Genomic DNA, 21,059 nt, shown 5'->3' with positions numbered 1-21,059 from the left:
TGAATGCATGTCACATTCACGGCTTCAAGAAATTCAAGCAGCAACTAATAATAATTGGGATGAAATGTTGCTGCATTCCTATCCCACATAACACCATGTGGATGATCCTACGACACGCTTTAGTCTCTTCATCCGGCCGTTTTATTCTGCTTGTGTGGGTGGTGGCAACCCAAGTAGGGAAGCCGAGACAGGGAACTTCAGTTCGATCAGGGGATTGCAGTGGTGGTCAGTTGTGAGCCAGAGCCTTGGTGGAGTTCAGCATCACCCGTGAAGTACAGTAGTTGGACTTCTGTAGCTTCCAACATTCTTCCATCAGCCTTTTTTGTGTTTGACGGGCCACATCCCCTTTGTAGCAAAACAAATTCAATGTTTTCTTCCACTTCCTGTAATGACCAGGTGTCACATTACTTTTGTGAACATCATTGTGTATTTCATGGCTATTTGTGAGTCTGTTCTGTTTATTACACCCCTGTGCCCTTTGAAGAGGTTTAATTGCTTTCTCTTTAGTTGGCTCCTCCATGAAAAGCTTCCCTTGAGGAGGCTGCCGCCTGACACATCTCAGGGCAGCCAAGAGATTTCTGTTGCATGGTTCCACTGTGGCAAACCACAACGCAACATTTAATAGCATGACACACACACACACACACACACACACACAGAATTGGACTGTGGGCGTACAGTATGTGATATCAAAAAACTTACATTGGACGCTCTGCACAGATGTCACTGTTTTGATGGTGAGAAAATGGGTTTGACTCCTGCGTGGAATTTGCATGCTGTTCCCGTGCCCGCGTGGGTTTTCTTCAGGTACTGGTTTCCTCTCACATTCCCAAAACATGCATGGCAGGTTGACTGATCGCTTGTCCCCAGGTGCGATTGTGAGTGTGAATGGTTGTTCGTCTACGTGTGCCTTGTGATTGGCTGAGCCAATCACAGGGCTTACTGCCCGAAGAAAACTTGGATAGGTTCTGGCACGACCCTCGTAGATGGATAAAAATGGTGGCTTGACTTCTAGCAAACCTTTTCTGTGACAATGAGAGGAGACGTTCCCGGTTATGTGAAGGCCTGCATTGATGAGATGAAACATGACGGAGCTCGCCAACATAACAGTCACGAGCAACCGTTCCTTAAGTGGCCCTGAAAGAAGTCTGGATGAAGAGTATCAGGTCACAGCTGCAGGCGGGTCAGTCCGTGCCACTGCACGCTTAGACTCGATAAAGAGCACACAGCTCGACGGGCCCGATCGGTGCACACGCCAGCTTGTGAGGTGATGAGGCTGTAAGCTGCCAAGGTCGGTCGGCCATATTTATGAAGGGGGTGAGGACTAGCGCAAGGTAAACACTCCGTCTCCCCGAGATTACAGGGCAGCCCGAGGGCTGGAAAAAACGGGTTCCGGTTTTGGTCATGAGTGTGGGGTGGGGACAAACTTCAATGGCAAAAATAGACAAGAAGAGGAAGAAGGTACAAAAATAAAAGGCCTTGAAGAAGATGAGAGATGATGATGATGATGAAGAAGAAGATTGACCAAAATTAAGCCTGGCTTTTGAGAGCCGCAGCTGCATTATCGTCTGTAAAAGTAAAAAGTGTTGAAGGAATGAATGACTCATCCGACAGTGGCCTGGACAGTCACTGTAATTTCATTGCAGGTGATTATCATTGACTCGGACAGATGGCTTCTCATTCAGAGGGACCAGATGATTCCTCCCCGTAGTGCTCAATGCCTCTCACAGGCCGCAGCACTTTCACAACGCTGATTAATGCATGTGGTAATTAGAGTTGAATAAAAAAATTCACTTTCTGATTCCGTGATTCATTCCGCATGAGAGCACCAATGATGGAAACTGATGTTGTTTGATGAACACAAGACGCCGCACTTAACTTCCTGAATCCATCTTCAGAAAATAGAAATGAGGTCTGCGGAGAACACTGCGATACACAACAGCCCCCGCGGCTGTTTCTAATCCATCATTCCCGCGTCGCCATTTCTGTCGACGTAGTCGCACGAGAAAGTTTTAAATGTGCAGCTCTTGATTTAGCTGAAGTCATCTTAATTGTCCGTGCTTCAGGTGAGGTTCTTCATCTGGGCAAGATCTCCGCACGCACCGTCAACGGTGGCTGGTCTTCGTGGTCTTCTTGGACCCAGTGCAGCAGAGACTGCAGTCGCGGCATCCGCAGCAGGAAACGGACTTGCAGCAACCCGGAGCCAAAGTACGGGGGTCACACCTGCCTGGGGGCTGCCCAGGAGTACCAGGAGTGCAACACCACTCCTTGTCCCGGTAAAACATGCACACAGAGATTCACCAGAGAGAGAATATGAAGACGTATCTCACTGATCACTTTGGAAATGTTTAACAGTATTGTGTATTCGACGTATTCGAATACAGTGGTACCGAAAATTAGTTGAATTGCTCTACCCACTAGAAACAAAAGGGGCTGCGTACTAAAAATGTAGGTGAAATCGGTTTTAATCTTCAATGAGATTTGTTTTTCCGTGCGGAACAACTGTGTCATGAGAAGAGGAAATAAGTATACTTTTGCAAAGGACTGGAGATTCCAAGTCTCCATGGCAAGCAATTACTTCCCCTCATTTGCGGTCCTACACAAATGAATACACACATCCACTCATCCAACCTGAGTTATCTTTTCCCCTTGAGTAAAAAAAAAAAAAAGTGATAGAAAATCACGGCGCCAAATGACTTGCAAATCTTCAGGAATCACAAAAGAAATCAGACGCAGAAAGAGAAGCTGTGATGAAAACTCCAATTAACAGCAAGGAATCAAAAGAGCCCCTCCCTGAGGCACCCCGCTATGTAATTACATAACAGATAAGTGATGCCGCCGGCTACGGCAGCCCTTGTTTGTCGTGAAAAGCCCGGAGACGATGCAATTTCAAACCATGGCAAAAAAGATGCATTCTGGTGAACAGAATCTGATGCTTGAGGAAGGAAAAGCTCTTTCTCAATTGAAACGCCCAATGTTTGACATCAAACGCACAGGTCTTAAAGAATATTCATCAGCTGCCCCTTGAGAGAAGGGTTGAGATATCTTGCTAATAGCCTGGCTGCGCATGTCATCGGCACCACCTTCAAGCTGTTTTACTCAACGCCGCCGAACCTTTCCGCCTCATGCTAATGCATGCAGCACATTGTGTGAAGATGTAGACTAATCACACCTAAGCGATAGTTGGGGCTCTCAGGTTTGAGCAGCAATGAATACAAATGCTTCTAATAGTGTTGGTCTGAAAGCCAAAAATGGCGTCAGACCAGCTGGGATCTTCCGCCGTCTTATCCTATCGTCTTTAATCCAAAGCTTTGAAGGAGGAAAACAGGTGTCGCGCCAACCATCCGTCTGGTTTAGGAACAAATGAATCTTGTGTTTTTCTCACAACTTTGCCCAAGATGAGACGATCCGTCACGGAGGGCCAGGAATCGACTTGCGCGTCACTTTGAGATAGAGAAATTACGCCGAGATGACAAAAAGCCACGGCATCTTCAATTACCTGCGTAAGAGCTGCCAAGCGCCAGCGGGTCTTTAAAAGCAATTCTCGGATGCTCTTGAAAAAGGGGAATTACTGTCTGCCAAAATGCACTAGGCATTTATCCATATGATTGGATATTAACGATATTAACTTGTCATTCTCCCGCCTGCCCTCATAATAGTGCTTCACCTTTGGTATGGTAGGAATTTCTGTATCTCTTATTGCCCGCAAAATTACACCAAAACATTCTAATGATTTTCTTTTGTCCTTCCTCTTGCTACCTTTAGTGGATGGGAGCTGGTCCTGCTGGTCTCCGTGGTCCAAGTGCTCCGTGACGTGCGGAGGCGGACATTACATGAGGACTCGAACTTGCAGTAACCCCCCGCCTGCTTACGGAGGGGACATCTGCCTTGGCCTGCACACTGAGGAAGCGCTGTGCAACACTCAAACCTGTCCAGGTATACACACACACACGCAATAGACACGCAATATCTATCACAGATTCCATTGCTTATTCTTTTCAGTCACCCTCGGCCCTGTGGAAGTCAGTCATGCATGACTAATACATAACCAAGGACCCACACCAATGACACAATGCAGCTGGGAGATTTACTGTCTTTTTTTTTCCGTTCGCAGAGAGCTGGTCCACCTGGTCACAGTGGTCCCAGTGCGACTCCAGAGGGGCACAGTTACGTGTCCGTCATTGTGATGTCCTGTTTCCTACTGGAAATCAGTGCTCAGGAAACAGCAGCGAGAGCAGGCCGTGCTCTCCTGAGTCCAACTTTATACCAGGTACCATTGAGACAAGACACATATTCACAGACAAAGGCAGTGAGGATACAGCTCGAGGACGTAGGCCCACTGCAGTCATCTCAATAATGTCACGATATTATTTATCTCACTCTGGGCATTTGGATGATGTAAAAGATTTCGCTCTGAGATCAGTCGAGGCATGACACCCTCAAAAAAGTGAGGAAATGGCACCTTTGTTCAAGCCAAATGGACATGAAGTTTGTCCTTCATCGACAACCATATTGCTATTGGCAGAAAGTAACAAGAAACGCGTCTGTGCATCGATTTCTTCCACAGCCGATCCTTAAAGCAAAATGGAACACATTAGTCATAAACAACTATGTCAACAATTTTAATGCGAAGTCCTAAAAAGAAATGACTACTTTACGCAATTCATGAGCCCCAAGCTAACCAGCTCTTCCATTAATCACGAGAGTAAACAATTAACTGAATCAAAGGTCGTTAAGCATTCTGCATTAATTAGCAAGGATATAATACTTTGGGAAAAGTCTTACGGAATTACCCATTTTCGTTCCTCATCAATCGCCTTTAATAAGAAGGCTTGTCAATGGGGGTGTATTAGAAAGGTTTTGTACTTCATTTTCTCTAATGAGGACGTCTATTTTTCATAAAACACTCCAGGTGCCGCCGCGGCCATGATTATTATAGCTTGCGGAGTTTCTCCCGTAATCTTTCTCATATTGAAAGCAGCTTTCATCTCGCCATTCGCCAACGGAAGTGTAATTTGTCACGCGAGCAGGGGTGTGTTTGTGCCGGTTCCAAGCCTAATTCTGATACCTTTTGCTCCTTTTTTTTTCTCTCATTTTATCAGAAATCTCCATTGCACGCTCCAGTCAGGAGGAGAGACGCTGTGGAGGTAATAAATGTGTGAGTCTCGTTGAACGCGTGTGATAGAGAGAGAGAAAAAAATCTACATGTGGCGTACTAATTTGCAATTCTGCTTAAATGAATATAAATCCCACCCCCCGAAAACGACGAATTGAAGGGAAATGCTGATCTGATAATAATCTCACTGTCTAAATTACATGCTAGGCCACACACACACGCACGCACACACATGTCCTCCAGTAACATACTGCAGTCGCACTTAAAATTCAGGTGCAGAAAAATCCTGAGTAAAATGTACCGTAGCTACACGGTTACAGTTTGAGGGGATCAATCAAATCTCTTTTAACCATGTTTACTTCCGCAACAGCTGCAGGAATGCTGATGAAAGTGCTCGGGGTTCATAAGAAGCGCACGAATACGCTTGCGTGTGTTGGTACACAACTGGCAGCTGGGAGTCAAGTCATGGAAGTTCACAGCCAAATACCCAAATTGGGACTGTCACCTATGATGGCTTTTGACAGTTACTGACAAGATTTGCTCGTTTGTTCTCAATGTTACCAGATATTTATAGAATTGCATGCAATATTGTATATGTCTCAAAAACGATAGTAATGGTCTCCAAAAAGGAGATGTGTCGGACCTAAACAATGCAGCGTATTTATATTGAGTGATAAATGCCAGCTAAGTCGCGTTCAATCACTCACGAAATGAGGAAAGTATTTCTCGAGCCACCCATTGGCATTCTAGCTAAATTCCAATACAGCGGACAACGTTTTATCTGCTTTCCCCGGGTACTTTGGATTCCTCCCACATTCCCAAAACATGAATGTCAGGTTAATCTCCAACTAAGCTAACATTCCCGTTTGTTATTCTGCATGAATGGTTGTTTGTCTACATGTGCCCCGTAATTGGTTGTCACCCGGTTGAGGTTGCACCCTTGCCTCTCGACCACGATGGGGTCCAGCACATGGGCTACCCTAATGAGGATGAGCCCTCTAGAAGAAGGATGGAAGGATTCCAAGAAGGCTTCGCCATCACCAAGTTCTCGGGCCTTAATGAGGCCATCATCAGAGCGCGATTTGCAGCTTGAGCTTCCAATCTCCCTCCTTCCCTCTGCTTCACCTCCATGCAGATTTCAACCTCTTCCACATGATCGCTGTGGGGCTCAGCAGCTCCATTCTGGGATGTCTGGTCACCCTGCTGGTGTATTCGTACTGCCAGCACTACCAGCAGCAGTCGCACGACGCCACCGTCATCCACCCCATCTCCGCCGCGCCGCTCAACACCAGCATCACCAACCACATCAACAAACTGGACAAATACGACACCGTGGAGGCCATTAAGGTCTGTACTCGATATTTTCCAAACGGTTACTGCGATGAGGTACACTTCCCCGCTGCATGACTCGGACTGTTGTCACGCGACCGCCTGCCGAGCGCTGACACCGTCTAGCCTTGTAACAGATTGACAAGTGTTGCGTGGCTTTCTTTTTTTCATGTACTCCACTGGCGTCTCACTGTCACTTTGTTCTATGTCGACGTCAAACCTCTGCTTTCTCATAATATATTCATGCGCCTGGGGGCACTCACCGTGTCTCGGAGATCTCTCCTTATGACACTTTCCGAGTAGCGTCATACTGGGGACTGCTTTTATCAACCTCTACAATCTGTTACCTTGCTGCATTTTAGATCTGCAGTGATGACCTGGAAAAATTGAAGATGATTACATAAGCGGCACTTTATGAACGAAAAAAACAAACGCCCAGGGGCTCTGTTAGGCAGAACAGATCCTTTGGCTCAGCGCAAACCTCTCCGAGTGTAATTTCATCAAGGCATGAAGGTGTCGGGAGCATTCATCTGTCATGCAATTACAGTCGGGGGCATAATTCACTCTTTTCATTTGCAGACGGAGGCGAATATTAATACAGACAGTCCACGTCATGTTACAAAAATAAAGAACAAAAAATAAAAGCCTATTATTTTTCCCCCTGTGCCTGTCTTTCTAAATGGGCTCGATGATCAAATATACAAAGACAAACTAAGCCTCGTCCTCCTCCCGATAAGTCCCTAATGCTGTATTTCCAATGACGGATGCTAATTCTCAAAGCAGCAGCTTCATCCTGAGCAAAAGGAGCCGCCGCGTATTGCTTACTTGGTGTCCAGTCAATAATAACGAAGCAAAAGGTTTGGTGTTGTTTCCTCCCTCTCCTTGCAGCCAGACGTTTCGGTTCTCTTGCCCTTGGACGAGCCCGCCATGCACCACCAGCCTGTCTCTGCTAACATGGGGGTGTCTATGCGGGGCCTGGAGATATTCTACTAACCGCTGACCTCACTACAACATCCCACCTCTCTACCCCCCCCCCCCCCTGCCCTTTCCCAACCAAAACCGAAACTCTCTCTTCCACCCCCGCTGTGCTCCTTCCACTTGCTGCGGCACTCCCTGTGCGCGACAGGTTGGACTACAGCCTCTAGTTCATCTTCCCCATGCTCAGACCCCCCCCCCCCCCCCCCATCATGAAGGACTCGCACTCCCTTCCTCTCCCCTGCACAGCTCGTGAGATGATATTTCTCTTTGCGATTGCCTCTATTTGCATGTTTTTGTTCTTTCACGTTTGTCTCTCTTGTTTGTTTGGTCATGTTTTGTGTGTTTAATTTGAACGCTCCTCTGTTCATCACAAATGCCAGTACAGCTTGAAGCAATATTTTAAGCGGAACTCATTTGAAGAAATGAAGTAAGTCTGCGAATGCGGGCTATAATCGTAGACTAGGCCAACAATTTAAATTCATAGAGTGGATATATGAAAAGGAGAGCAAAAGAAAGGATTTTCATCATGAATAAGACATCCAACCTGTGCAGCATAATTGAAGTTTTCAACAACAACAAAAAAAAGGGGATGTAAAAATACCTTCTGAGGTAATATGGTTCGACAAGTGTGCACACGCTTCAAAAAGAACAAATTACATTCAAACCCATGTTAAAAGGAGGAAGCGCACACATGCCACCATCTAGACTGCCTTTAATTAACCCGGATTGAGCTTCAAATATTTTTGTTTTTGTGCCTTTTTTTTTTTTAATTCTAGCAGTGGCTACATTTACTGCAGGTTTAAACTGTCCAATGTTCTCTTTTAGTCATGAACAGTGTTGTGTTTGCAATAGGGATTATGACTAGAAATTTCAGCCGAGATCAAATGTCAGGCTTCTGCTGGAAAAGAAAAAAAAACAAAAACACCAGGGTTGTGAACACTTTTTATCCTCCATTTGCTAAATGTACAAATTTTGAATCCATGGCCACAAAAAGAAATAGTCCATTGTAACACTTGTTCTATCGAGTTATTTAAATTGTCCTTGTCGTGTTACTTCGTTGCAAACTACTCTTGTCTTACGTTAATTGATCCAAATTGGGCATCTGTTTCCTCAACGAATGCATATTTATTCTTACTTTTCTGCAGCAAGACGGTGCGATATTGTTCCGCCTGCAATCACGCTGCACATTTAGCATGGCAATGGTATCCTTGACTCGGTACGTTTTCCAACACATTACTGAGAATGCTTGATTCTTAGGAATGAGACAATCATTCAGTCAGCGCTTTTCTTGGTGAGAAAATGCTCATTAGCGCTCGGGCACAGCTGTGAAGGAGCCGCCAAGGGGCCACTTTTGCAGCGATGCTGTCGAAGCGTCCCCGGGGGCCAACAACGTGTTGATTGCATTCCTTTGTGGACAAATTGCTAAGCAGGACTGAAGCCAAATAAATGCGCCCCCCCCCCACACCCCCACCGCACGGTGCCCTCATTCCCTATCGGCGTCGGTGTATCCGCGGTCTATGCAGCATCATCAAGTGTTTAATTACGCAGCCCCTCAGCACGCAACAATATGAACACATCCAACTCGTCAAAAGTGCTGATGTTGTACTTCGATTCCATGTTCACAAAGGTCACGAGAGGACAGGCAACCCAGCGGCCGTCCATATTGCTAACTTTGAACGTACCGGAAGGCTCGAGAAACGGCTCATACTGGTTGTCAGAGATGACAGAGGCCAATGCACAGTAAACTGTCCAATCACGTGGTGGCCTTGCGTTCTTTTCAACCCGTCTTCCCAATGCCCTGACATTGCCTTTTTTTTTAATGGATGTTTCATTTCATGCCTTTCAGTTGCTTGACTTTTTATTTAGGGCCACACTGAAAAGAATAAGCACAATCAGGACACTTTTTTTAAGCAGACTATAAATCTACTTTAAAAATGCATCTGGATCCAGATGATTTTATTTTGTGCAACCACCAGTTATTCAGTGTGCAAGAAAAGTTGTAATTTGACAGGAATCGATTTTCTTTTAACTAGATGTTAATATTCCAATCATAAAATCCTCATAATTCAAGAAAATCATTTTATTTATACGAGGCTAAAGGTTGTTTTTTTTATTTCCTATTTTTGTCTTTTCAGTGCAGCCCCTGATGCACCTTCCCATTTCTGAGCTGAATAATAATTTAATCGGTGTAAGGAAAACGAGAGCAGACTGACTGGTCCCGTTCTTGTTTCCTTTGCGCAGGCTTTCAACAAAAACAATTTGATTCTGGAGGAACGGCAAAAGTACTTCAACCCACAGCTCACTGGGAAGACCTACACCAACCAATATTTCACCGACCTCAACACCTACGATGACTATTAAACACGAAGACGTCAAACTCCGTCATTCCATGCCGACTGAATTATTTTGCGTTTGGTATATCTTGAGATTCGTGAAGCCACGCGTCGGGCAGCTCCGTTCGCTCTGAGACTTCTGGCGGCAAAAACATGAACACGTCGCCATGCCAACAGAGGGAGCGGCCCACTCTCAGGTGCCTTGCGGTACGCTCGGAAAGCTCAGTTCACTTTCTGGGAAAAGGATGACTGGCTCTCCCACTGACCCAACAACTCAACAAAGACAAAAGGGGAAGAATCCATTTGAACTTTTCCTGTGACCCTTGGTGAAAAGTGCCGCGTTTATAATGAGGCACAAAAACATCTGCTTTGCATGACACATCTGACGTCTCAGTTTGCATGGTAGCATTCCATTTGTTTTTTTGTTTCTTTTTTAAGATGACTAGCAAGAATCAGGATGTAGATATTTGAAGTCACTTTGTTTTTTTTTCCTCTTAAAGACTCGTGCAACAAGTGATTGAATCAGAATCGTACAACTTTGTAATTTTTATTTTATTTTTTTTTTACATTTGTCTCAAGTGTTAAAAGAATTTCTTGGTGTATTCTGAAAAGTAACTGGCAGTAGTCACAGCCTGCTACCAATTCAGTCACAGTACCTTTTGTATTTTTTGTAAAAAAAAAAAAAATGTTCAAGATAAAACGGTGTTTGCTTCTCTTTTTTTTTTTTTGTCTTTGTATTTGTGGGAGCAGGATGTTAATGGTATTTACTGTACAGACGCAGTGTAGCAAACACTATCCTTGACAGCTTCTACCCGTGTATACTGCAAGCAAAGGTTGTCATCAAGAAAAGACCTTTTTGTTCAGAACCAAATATTAGGTTATTCAGTGGTTTGGTTGCGACTAACTTTTTTTTTTTTACATGTCTGCTTGTGTTGCTGTGCTTAAACTAAAAGCTGCTTCAGACACTATATACTTGTTTGTGTTGATTGTTTACACCTACAGGTCAATAACTTTATACACTTGCTTCATTTGGTACACGCATGCCAAGTCGAATGCCGTGGTTAGAAGTCATTAGCTCAATGTTTGGTTAAACATTGAGCTAATGACTTGAGATTTCTAATTAGGACTTACTCTAAGTTAGTGATAGACTATGGCACGTTTCAATGTAGAAATTCGGGTTATGTCACCGTAGGAGTTTGGTGGCTTTGAATCCAGGTTGCAGCCTGTGTGAAGTTTGCATCGTTTGATTTTTGATGGAAGATATTTGGTAAGAAGTGACCTTCTGAAAGGTAGGTGCCTGCGTCTTCATGAATCTGTAAGTATCCCTTTTTGAATTGAACATCTAAACTGAATGAACTATTTAACTGATAGAGTGGTACCTCTATTTCTGTTTTTGTTGGGGTTTTTTGCAGGTATATGTCATCTTTTTGGCAAATGATACTGTACAAAATCCAGTCCATAATAACATCAGTAATTCACCTATAACTTGAGCAATAACAGCTTTCCCAGCAAGTCTTGTACAGGCAGTGCAGCGACAAATTATTTAGTAGTGGAAGGATACCTGAAGGATAAAAATGCCGTGAGGCAGCAGGGAAAAAAAAAGAGACCGAGGGAAAACAGGAAGGTGGGGGTGCTTTGTGAGGTCGAAAACCTAATGCGTATGATGGTGCGTAATACCACACACTGTGATGTTTTCCATCAACCTTCAACCTGACGTCCCGTCTATGCGCAGAGGGTAATGGACGGAGTGTCATTAATCATGCTGTTTTGTTGGCTTGGGGAGAGGGGGGGGGGGGTTGATAGGGTTAGGTGGGGGGGTGCTGCTGATCCAGCCCGATGTACAACCCGTCTCCATCTGGCTCCTCAGAATCAATCTCTTTTTTTACCTTGACTTCATTGTGGTCCCCTGAGAAAGCAATACGGGTGCCAGTCTGTGTGTGTGTGTGCTGGAGCTTTTTTATTAGTGTTACTTGATTCAATGACATTTTCCACTGTTCCCTGCGCTCTGATACTGCGACGACTCATGAATTGTATTTTCACAACATTCATTCACACTCTGTCCAGGAAAGACCGTCTTTCTGGCATCTTGACATTTTCGCAAACAGTGGGCACATGGCTAACGAACACCGCTGAAGGTCACTCGAGAACATGTCATAGCGCTTGTCTAGTTATCCGCATGTATCTTCAAAGGGGAAGTCAAGTGAAAAATGTTCTTTCACATGTTCTGTGCTGCACCGCTCGTCTAAACACGATATTCTGTTTCATAGTGTGTCTGTGGCATACAAATTAAGCAGCAAAATCCACCTGCTTTTATCACTGACATATCTAGTGGACTAATAATCGTCCCCTTGAGGCAAAAGCCAGGCGGCAGCCATCTTACGTTGCCAGTATTACTGACAACTTCGGTTTTCACTGAAAACACTTGCTACCAGTGCGTGATTTACGCCTCTGAATGGAGTAATGGGATATGCATTATAGAAGAACGTTTATAAAGTTGTTCTTATGGATGAAAAGTGAATTTGGAGCTTCTCCCACGCTTATTGGTCGAACAACAATGTCGACTGCCCTTACATGATCGTACCTCATGGCTTTTGACCTGTCTTTCACATGTACATGCAGACACACACACACACATTTATTCTTGCCTTACCACTTTTATTTCCCCACAGTTTGAATATTCAAGAGGATCAACCATTTCCAAACACGCTTTATTATTCTTGTCACATGCGGTGTAGCTCGCCAGTGCCTTGACATCGAGTATCGTTCACCTGGCGTGGATCCAAAGATTGCCTGCTTGCGTCGGCGGGGTGTTTGTGCTTCCAGCAGTGAAACGAGTAATCCTCTACATATTGTAGGGGGGAAATGTAATTTATTCGAAGCCTAACATATGGCCAGTGCAGCCAAAACAAGCTTGCTCAGGAATTCAATCTGACATGCTAAAATACTGTACTGACCCTGCACTTAATGTCTTGTGTTTACTCTAGTTCTAAGTACCTGCGACTTAAGGTTTTATGACTTTGTCCTGTCCCACGTACAATCACCGCGATCAGTCATAATGAATACGTGCAGACGATAAACTGAAGCAAATTGGACGGTTTTCTATACTCTTTACTAACTTATCGGAATGTATTCAACATGCTGTGATTTTATTTTTCGACCCCACTTGACATCAAATTAAGCCGTAGGAGGCCCCCGAACTATAATGAGTTTGGCGCCTCTGTATAAATCTAGATTGTCATTTAACTTGACAAGGCCAAGCCTTATATTAAGTGCTCTCTAGAACCATGATTGCCAGCTGATAGTGGTTTCTCTTCTCTGCAAGTGCAATATACATGTGTAATATATACATACAATATGTTTTGTTTTTTAGACCACTCATTGGACCAATATTAAAAACAACTGAAATTTCCAAGGCGGCCCGGTAGTCCTGTGGTTAGCACGTCGGCTTCACAGTGCAGAGGTACCGGGTTCGATTCCAGCTCCGGCCTCCCTGTGTGGAGTTTGCATGTTCTCCCCGGGCCTGCGTGGGTTTTCTCCGGGTGCTCCGGTTTCCTCCCACATTCCAAAAACATGCATGGCAGGCTGATTGGACGCTCTAAAATTGTCCCGAGGTGTGAATGTGAGCGTGGATGGTTGTTCGTCTCTGTGTGCCCTGCGATTGGCTGGCAACTGATTCAGGGTGTCCCCCGCCTACTGCCCGGAGACGGCTGGGATAGGCTCCAGCGCCCCCTGCGACCCTAGTGAGGATCAAGCGGTTCGGAAAATGGATGGATGAAATTTCCAAGTCCGTGAAGGTTTAAGAAGGAGAATTGTAGATTCACACGACTGGTTTTTTTTTAACCCACTTGGAGCCACAGGCAGCCTTGCATATCACACTTGGAGATGCCGTGTTCAAACCGATGGCGGCGTGCCCTCCCATTTCAAAACATCCTCCCTTTGTAGTGATTGAAAACCACAGTATACAAAATCTGTATTCACTGCAGCGATGCCAATATTGACCCACAAACCATCAGTATGATGTCTGAGAGCTTCTGCTCTATTGCAGAGTCTCCTCTTGACTGGCAGCCACGTCATGTGATTTGAATGTGAAATAGATTCATTATCAAGGCCTCTCCAGACAACAGAAATGACTTGGTGCAAAACAATTTTGTTCAGGAGGTAAGTTAATTGACAGCGTGCACGTGGAGGAGCTGGGGCAGGCAAACGATGAGTTAGGGAGACTGTTCCTGTCGGTTTGGAAGCAGAGCAGATTTTTACTCTTATTTTTATTGGTGGACACGTCTTTGTGGCATGATCAAATAGAAACCAAGTGTACACCATCTATTCTTTGTGGTTATTCCGAGTCGTCTGATTGTCCGGACAAATGTGATTTGTTGCTTTGGAGAAAGCTGAAGTTAAGACTTGGAGGAGACGATTTAACCGTCAGATGTTGTCTGGTCAAATTGTCTTGGCGTGCATGAGATGGGACAAGTGATGGATGCAGCTGCTGATGAAATGAGGCAAAGTCATGTACTTATCGTGTGTTAAGTACGCTCCATAATTATGTCGGATACCTCTTAAAATCAAGAGGGTTGTCGATTTGACAAGTTTGGCACCGGACCAAAGCCTTTGACTTTCATCCAAAACAAATTGCTTACGTCATTTACGGTATTCCATGAAGTGTGAAAAGAGAAAATGACGTCAGCACGAGCAAAAACACTCGCTACTGGTGGGAAGCACATCGGGGTTAGCATGTCTGCCTCACAGTTTGGAGGTTTGTGCGTGTTTGCATATCGTTGTTACTTTGGCAAAGTTTCTTGGTTGTCCTGCCCAAAATCTCCCATCTGCCCTTGCTTCGTCCCGCCATCCAGGAGGGCTCACAGAGCCACTGATACATGCGGGAAGCCATGCCAGCCCTAACGTCGCTTGAGAGATCCCACTGCCGATTCTACCCCGGGACATCTGGAATCCCAGGTGCTGGTCCGGCGTTCCAGGTCTCAGCTGCCGGAAGCCGAAAGAAACACCAGCCAAAACCCCACTGACGCTTGTCAGCACCTCGATAATGCTTCGCAGGCCTATTCAACCCACTCAAAGCAGCTATTTAGGTGTCGAGCCACGATGGAGGATCTCGGCACGCTACGATTAGCCTCCGTGTCTCCGCCAGGTTCCTCACAAGCTTTGATTCATCTCATCGGACCCAGCTGCTCTGGCTCAGCCATCCCGCGTCGCTCTCGGTGCACAGGGAGAACAGAAACGCTCTGTCAACCCAAAGATCGCGCCCACAAAGAGCAGTGGAGACTCATCAATGCCCTATCAGGTGCGGCGGCCTCTTTCAAAGTGCCGCTATGTTCAACCAACATAGCTGGAATTGGATTAGAACAACGTATTCATGAACACGTGGCCTGGACGGAGTTCGTATCGAAAGTCGGTTTGTGAGCTAGTGTGTTATGATCATTGACTCGTAGCTGTTGTGGTGAAATTGTTTTGTTGTAGTAAAAACAATTGGACAGGCTTGTAAGGACAGTGAGCGGTTGCTCGTTTATCTCCAGTAGTCTGTGCTACGTGATTGACTGGTGACCAGTCCAGGTATGTGCCGAGCCTCTCGCCGTGACCCTGATGGGGGCAAGCTACTGGATTGATGGATGGATGTTTACAGGAGCTTGCAAATGTGATGGCTTCCGTTTAATCTGCCTCGATGTATGACCGCTTGGATCAATTAGCCAGCGAAATAAAAAAATCCTATTTAGTTTGTTTCGCACTTGGCTTTGTCACTAAGCAACTGTCTTTTATGAGTTTTAGCAAAACCTATTTGATGGAATATCACGTCACTTCATCGAGGGGTTCATGGTCCCCCCCCCCCCTGGATTGATTGTAATTGCTCCAATGATCCCATAAGCCCCACCCACCACCCCCTCCGTAGCAGCGCCAGCAGGTCACATATTCAATTTCACCTGTGAAATATCAACATCTACAAGACTGATTGCCTCACGATTACATTTTTGTCCCCAGATGATGCCAATAACCGGTGAGTCGGCTGAGCAGGCGTCACTGATATGCAAATTTAAAATAACGTTTAGATCATTGAGTGAAACCAAAATGGCTTTGATGTATTGTTTTCTTAACAAATCCCCACGATACTTAACGGCCACGTGCATCCGAATCCCGTTTGATGCGTATTGTGCTCACTCCGCACGTTGTCTTTCAATTTAGAAGTTAAACTGAGTGTATCCTGTATTAATCGGCGTCTTGGATAATAATGACAAGACATTTTTGTTGGGTGCAAAATACGACTAATATGGCACCTTGGGGCTGTTACATGACAATGAAAAGAAAAAAAAGGAGGCTTTTGACAAATATTTCCTGACTTTGTGAATCCGCATTGGTTCTGTCTCATTTGCGGGAGAGCGGAGGTCAGTGTGAATGTTTTTCCTTACCCGCTGGATGACAAATGAGCTTTTCATCAGTCACCGCATGAGTAAAGTAAAAGTGGGTAGATGCTGGAAAACAAAAGAGAAAGAAGAACTCTTATCCAAACCTTTTTTTGTCTCACTGGCATTCTGGGATGAACAATTGAAGATCCCTCCAGGGTGTAGTTTGTGATTAATGGAAGTACTTTAGCATACTTCAGGCGGTGAACGCGTACAGGACTTGAGCTTGTAAGAAAATTGATTATCTTTAACTAGAAAACAATGCAAAATGAGAAAGTGTAATGACTGGATACATGTTGAAGTCCACACTCATTACAGATTCCAAGAATGCGATCGATTTGTCCGAGCTCGAACGCTGCCGCTGTGAAAGTGAGAAAAACATCACCTAAAGAATCTAAAACCGCATGGAGTGCGAGTGCTTGCATTAAGATATTTTGCTTTTAAAAGGATCCTTAGGGTGATCCATTGTGTTTTCACTCGTGGAGGCAGCGCGTCATCCCCAAGCCAGCGCGTCATCCCGTCATTGACATCTGTCAATTTGTGCGGCACATCTGTGCGTGCGTCGTGCACGGCGGACAAATGGCATCAACGTGGCCGAACATTCGGGAAGCCACTGGTTGGCAGAAGCTAACGCTGATCACACTTTTAGCTCATGCTAATCTGTGCAGCTCTGCTTACCTATTGATGTGATAGTGCTTCCTTGTCGTCAGACGACAGAAAAGCAGGAAGGAGGAAAATGGTAGATCTTCCCCAGCTTAGCTACCACGCACTCCTGACAAAAAGAAACTAAATACAAACCTACTGACAAACGACGAGGCACAACTAGCCAAGATACAAGTAAATGGAAGGAGTTGACTGATAAGAAGAGCAGGAATGACTAGACCAGGTGGAGACGGGCATCGTGACCAGACAGGGAAGGCACAAACATGGAACACAAGCAAAACTCCAGATAACTTGAAGCAAACCCAAATCTGATGAAAAGTAGATCCAAGACAGCAACAAAAACACAGACCAGGACAATATTTCCTGGGCTGTTTTAATTTCACACTTGACGGGAAGGCAAGCACTACGCAGAGAGATTCGATAACGACCAATTCCGACAGAATTTCAGACAGAACGATTTTATTTACACACAAGAGTGTATCACACGTGAGTACACGCGAGCACCGTTGTGTTGCGCGTTTCTTTGTGGTCAGGGAAATCATCCACCAAATGAAAGCAGCTGGCTATTTTCCATCCGCTCTCTCCTTTCTTTTGACGTGGGCATGAAGGTGAACGAAAAGCCACTCACTCATCCTGTTATCTGTGATGATTTGGTCCAAAAATAACAGATAATCCATCCACTGTTTTACAGTTAACAATTGGGCGCGTGCTTTTGCTGCCCCTATTTAGCCAACTCCTCATTTCCTTGCATCATTAAATCCATCTCGTATACTAATGAGCCCTGTGATGAGCTATTGATCTACGCTGAGAAGACGCAAGTCGTAAAACAGACTCTTGCTAAACGCAGTAGTGGGAAGGGAAGTGAAGTACAAATGCTTCATTACCTTTGAGTACATGTACTGTATATACTGTATATATTTTTACATTTCAACTGAATTCACTGAAAATCACTCTCTTCATTTGAAAACGGATGTCTGTACGTTCTACTCCTCTTTTTGTCAATATTTTTAATCAACCTCCAGTCATTCAACAAATGGCCAACCGGTTTCCAAATTCATCAGCACGTGTGCTCACCAGGGCTGGCCGATTGTACTCAGAAGTCACAACGTAGACATGACGTTTTCAATCCGGTATTAATCAACCAAAATTCAAAATCACCAAGGATCAGTCTTGCTGAGCAAAACTCCTCCTCGGCAATTTGATTTGTCATTCATGATGACGTTCTTCATTTCCAAACGAGGATGAGATGAATTATGAGCACGGGTGAGTAATGGGGGTAATTAGGGTGGGGGTTGTCCTATCGTAACCTCTGCACTTCCACTTTCTCCAGCCCTTTATTTAAGGACTTTGGACTTTGACTTTGGCGAATTGACGGCAACGAATGAAAGATTAATAACATCCGTCCATAATTTGTGATGAAGCTACGATCATTAGCAAAGCTTCCCACTCGGCCTAACCGTTATCCGAAAGGAGACGACAGCGGTGTCATTTATTCACATGTCGCAAGGTGTCAAGAAAGCAAAATGAGAATTAAATGAGGACATTTGACTTGAGCAAGGACAATCAGCTCAAACTGCAACCACTGGATGGCTTCCGTCTAAAATTCAGTGCGGTGTCCGGGCCTGTCCTACGCCGTACGACGGAAGGCGTTGGAATTTGATCCCACCCGGAACAAATTGAGATGCAGCGCACCTGCGGTGCTCAGCAGTCCAGCGGCTCGGCGAGGCCGCATTGTGCTGACCAAAGTGCTGGCGCACACCTACACAATGGACCTTTATTCCCAGTAGCTGCAGGGAGAAATGGAGTCATAATGTGTTTCCCGCATGCAGATGTGCATCAAAAGTAAAAGGTGAAGGTTTGTGCAAGCGTGTTTATTTTTGCACTTTCAAACATTGGTTTTGTGTTGGGAAAGAGTGTCCAGGTCTGGGAGTGTGAGTACGGCGCACAGGATGATGCCGTATGGGTTTTGGACACATAAACACCTCTGGGATCTCGCCAGGGGGCTTTAAGTTCATCGGATTGATGTTGCAAATCCCCTTGACACAGACACACACACACACACACACACATACGAAAAGCTATTTTTCGGCCTCCATTGCTTTCTTTCTTCTTTTCTCCTGCTGCCCTCGCTTCTCACCTTGCTTCATGATTAGATTGACTCGGCTTTGTGTTGCTCAAGGCAAAAGAACCCGATGAAGTGGAATTGCCTTTAACCAGTGATGACGGTCATTTCGGTTTAGGGGTAAACTGTGGGGAATTCTCTGTGTATTGCACTTCCTCTTTGCACTAAGGTTAGCCACACAAGTTGATTCTAGTCTGTTTTATTTATTTGTGCACCCCCTTTTTGTTTCTTCGAGTCGCTTCGCTGATTTGCTTTTGAGACAGCTGTGACATTGCGGCGTCCTCTAAGTCCTTTCGGTCTCAGAGTAACGGCTATCATAATGAGCAATGGACACACTTGCAAAACGAACGCAAGCACTACATCAGCAGATTTATGCTTACGGTCGACTTGCACGCACGCACTTTGACCATTTATTCCTCGCACCCTTGGCTGCTTTCCATGGGATTTGTATCAATTTGTCCTCATTTTGACTCATCCTGTTTCGGTGGCGTAAAAGCAGAGATGCAGACGAAGGGGGAAAGAGCGCGTGTCGGTGTGCGGGAGGGAAAGGAGAGGGTTTCTGCCCATGTCGCAGGAAGGAAAGATTGTGGCCTGCAAAACGAAATGCCGACCAAATGAAGACAGATCTGGGGCCTGAGAGTTAGCCATCCTGAGCCGCCATTACAAAGACGGATCGGACCGCTCATTCTGAGAACGGGTTCATGAATACACGCTGAAGGACACGGTCACATACAAAATAAGCATGAGTAAGACGCTGGCTTTTTGAGAAATAGGCACATTGTATGGAGTAGAGAGGCTCACTCTTTAAAGGGAACTCTCATAGCTACAGTAGATTTGCCGTATATTTGTTGTGTGAGTCATAAAACATTTTGGGTTGTTTTGTTCTTTTTTTTTTTTATCTGTTCACAGACAGGAAAAAAAAAATCATCTGAGCAGCATCTGCCCCTTCATCGAGACTTGTGAATCTCTGCTCAGGCCGTCCTGTGTGCAGTTTGCATATTGTTGCTTGAACTTGCTCCTTCAACGTGCACATGTATCAGGTGAGTTTCTACTGTCTTCGTTATTCATTTATTTTCTTCTTGTATGAATGATTTTTGCTCCATGTATAGCACTTTGGATATAGCGGTGGTTGTTTTAAAGTGCTCTAGAAATACGGTCGAGTTCAGTTGAATGTATTTCTCATCAATCTGGGAACAGCAAACAGGATGTAATTTGGCCACCACACACTGTGACGCTCTTCTCACTTTCAGATCCAAAAAGCATTTGGAGGGAGGCATGAGGACACCACCCACCTTTGTTTTGGAGGTCAGCCTTTTGAGGTGTTGACGCCCTCCGTGTCGCACCCTACCCACTGTCACCTCACAAAGTAAAGTGACACTTAACTGTCGTGTTAAGGTCATACAGAAGACTGGAAATGATACTTGAGTCATTATCTGCAAACAGGGTGAGTTTTGTTTTGTTTTTTTACCCAAATTATTCACTCTTTCTGAATACATGCATACCTAATGCTCATGCTACAATGTTGCTAGATGAATGTGTTTAATATTGTGTTTCTACAAACATGTCAGGGGCATGAATCATTTTCGAAATGTAGGGGGGAGGGGGGGTGAAAATTGTAAATATTTGTCTTCTTTCGTCCTCTTTTTAGTGTCCTTTATAGCCAGGCAGATACTTAATATCAAGCTTGGTAGGAATCATTTTTGTGGAAAAATATCCATCGAGAAGCAGTACAGTGATTGTCGTTAGTGGTTAGCACATCTGCCTCGCAGTTTTGAAGTCCAGGGTTTGAATTGTGGCTCCAACCTTCCTGTATGGAGTTGCATTTTCTCAGCATTCTTGCATTTGACAAGGTCATCCGGGCTCCTCTCTGATTCTTAATATGCTACATTTTTCCTGTTAATTGAAGAATCACAATTCTCCAAAGGTGTGAATCGTTGCTCGTATAAATATGCATAGAAAATGGATGGTGGGAATATCCATACGGTTGTTGAGAAGCCTATTTATAAAATGATCAATAATATCAATTGATATGGTGACATTTTCTATTGCTGCGGCGATTGTCATTGAAACATCTCATCAGGGACATAAGTCATTTTCGTCGCAGTGGGACA

At 44.8% G+C, this 21,059-nt stretch overlaps 1 protein-coding gene across 2 annotated transcripts in view; it reads left to right on the top strand.

Annotated features, from left to right (window-relative positions):
- sema5a (sema domain, seven thrombospondin repeats (type 1 and type 1-like), transmembrane domain (TM) and short cytoplasmic domain, (semaphorin) 5A) overlaps positions 1 to 10,724 on the top strand; it is a 78,214-nt gene extending 67,490 nt beyond the window's left edge. The window contains exons 17-23 of one of the 2 annotated variants that reach the window (XR_015099047.1): positions 2,067 to 2,276; positions 3,766 to 3,936; positions 4,115 to 4,270; positions 5,103 to 5,147; positions 6,252 to 6,463; positions 7,334 to 7,571; positions 9,665 to 10,724. Coding sequence is in view for 1 of the 2 variants with exons in the window: in XM_086102325.1 (XP_085958451.1) it covers positions 2,067 to 2,276; positions 3,766 to 3,936; positions 4,115 to 4,270; positions 5,103 to 5,147; positions 6,252 to 6,463; positions 9,665 to 9,784 (914 nt within the window). In the remaining variant the exon portion in view is untranslated. The remainder of the gene's footprint in view (positions 1 to 2,066; positions 2,277 to 3,765; positions 3,937 to 4,114; positions 4,271 to 5,102; positions 5,148 to 6,251; positions 6,464 to 7,333; positions 7,572 to 9,664) is intronic. The other variant, XM_086102325.1, reaches the window with a different exon arrangement.
- The last annotated feature ends 10,335 nt before the right edge of the window (positions 10,725 to 21,059 follow it).

The sequence above is a fragment of the Hippocampus guttulatus genome, chromosome 21 (genome assembly GCF_054856545.1).
Source record: "Hippocampus guttulatus isolate MCC_2025c chromosome 21, RoL_Hgut_1.0, whole genome shotgun sequence".
NCBI lineage: Eukaryota > Metazoa > Chordata > Actinopteri > Syngnathiformes > Syngnathidae > Hippocampus > Hippocampus guttulatus.
The sequence above is the reverse complement of the archived record's forward strand: the minus strand, read 5'-3'. Positions and strand labels throughout refer to the sequence as shown.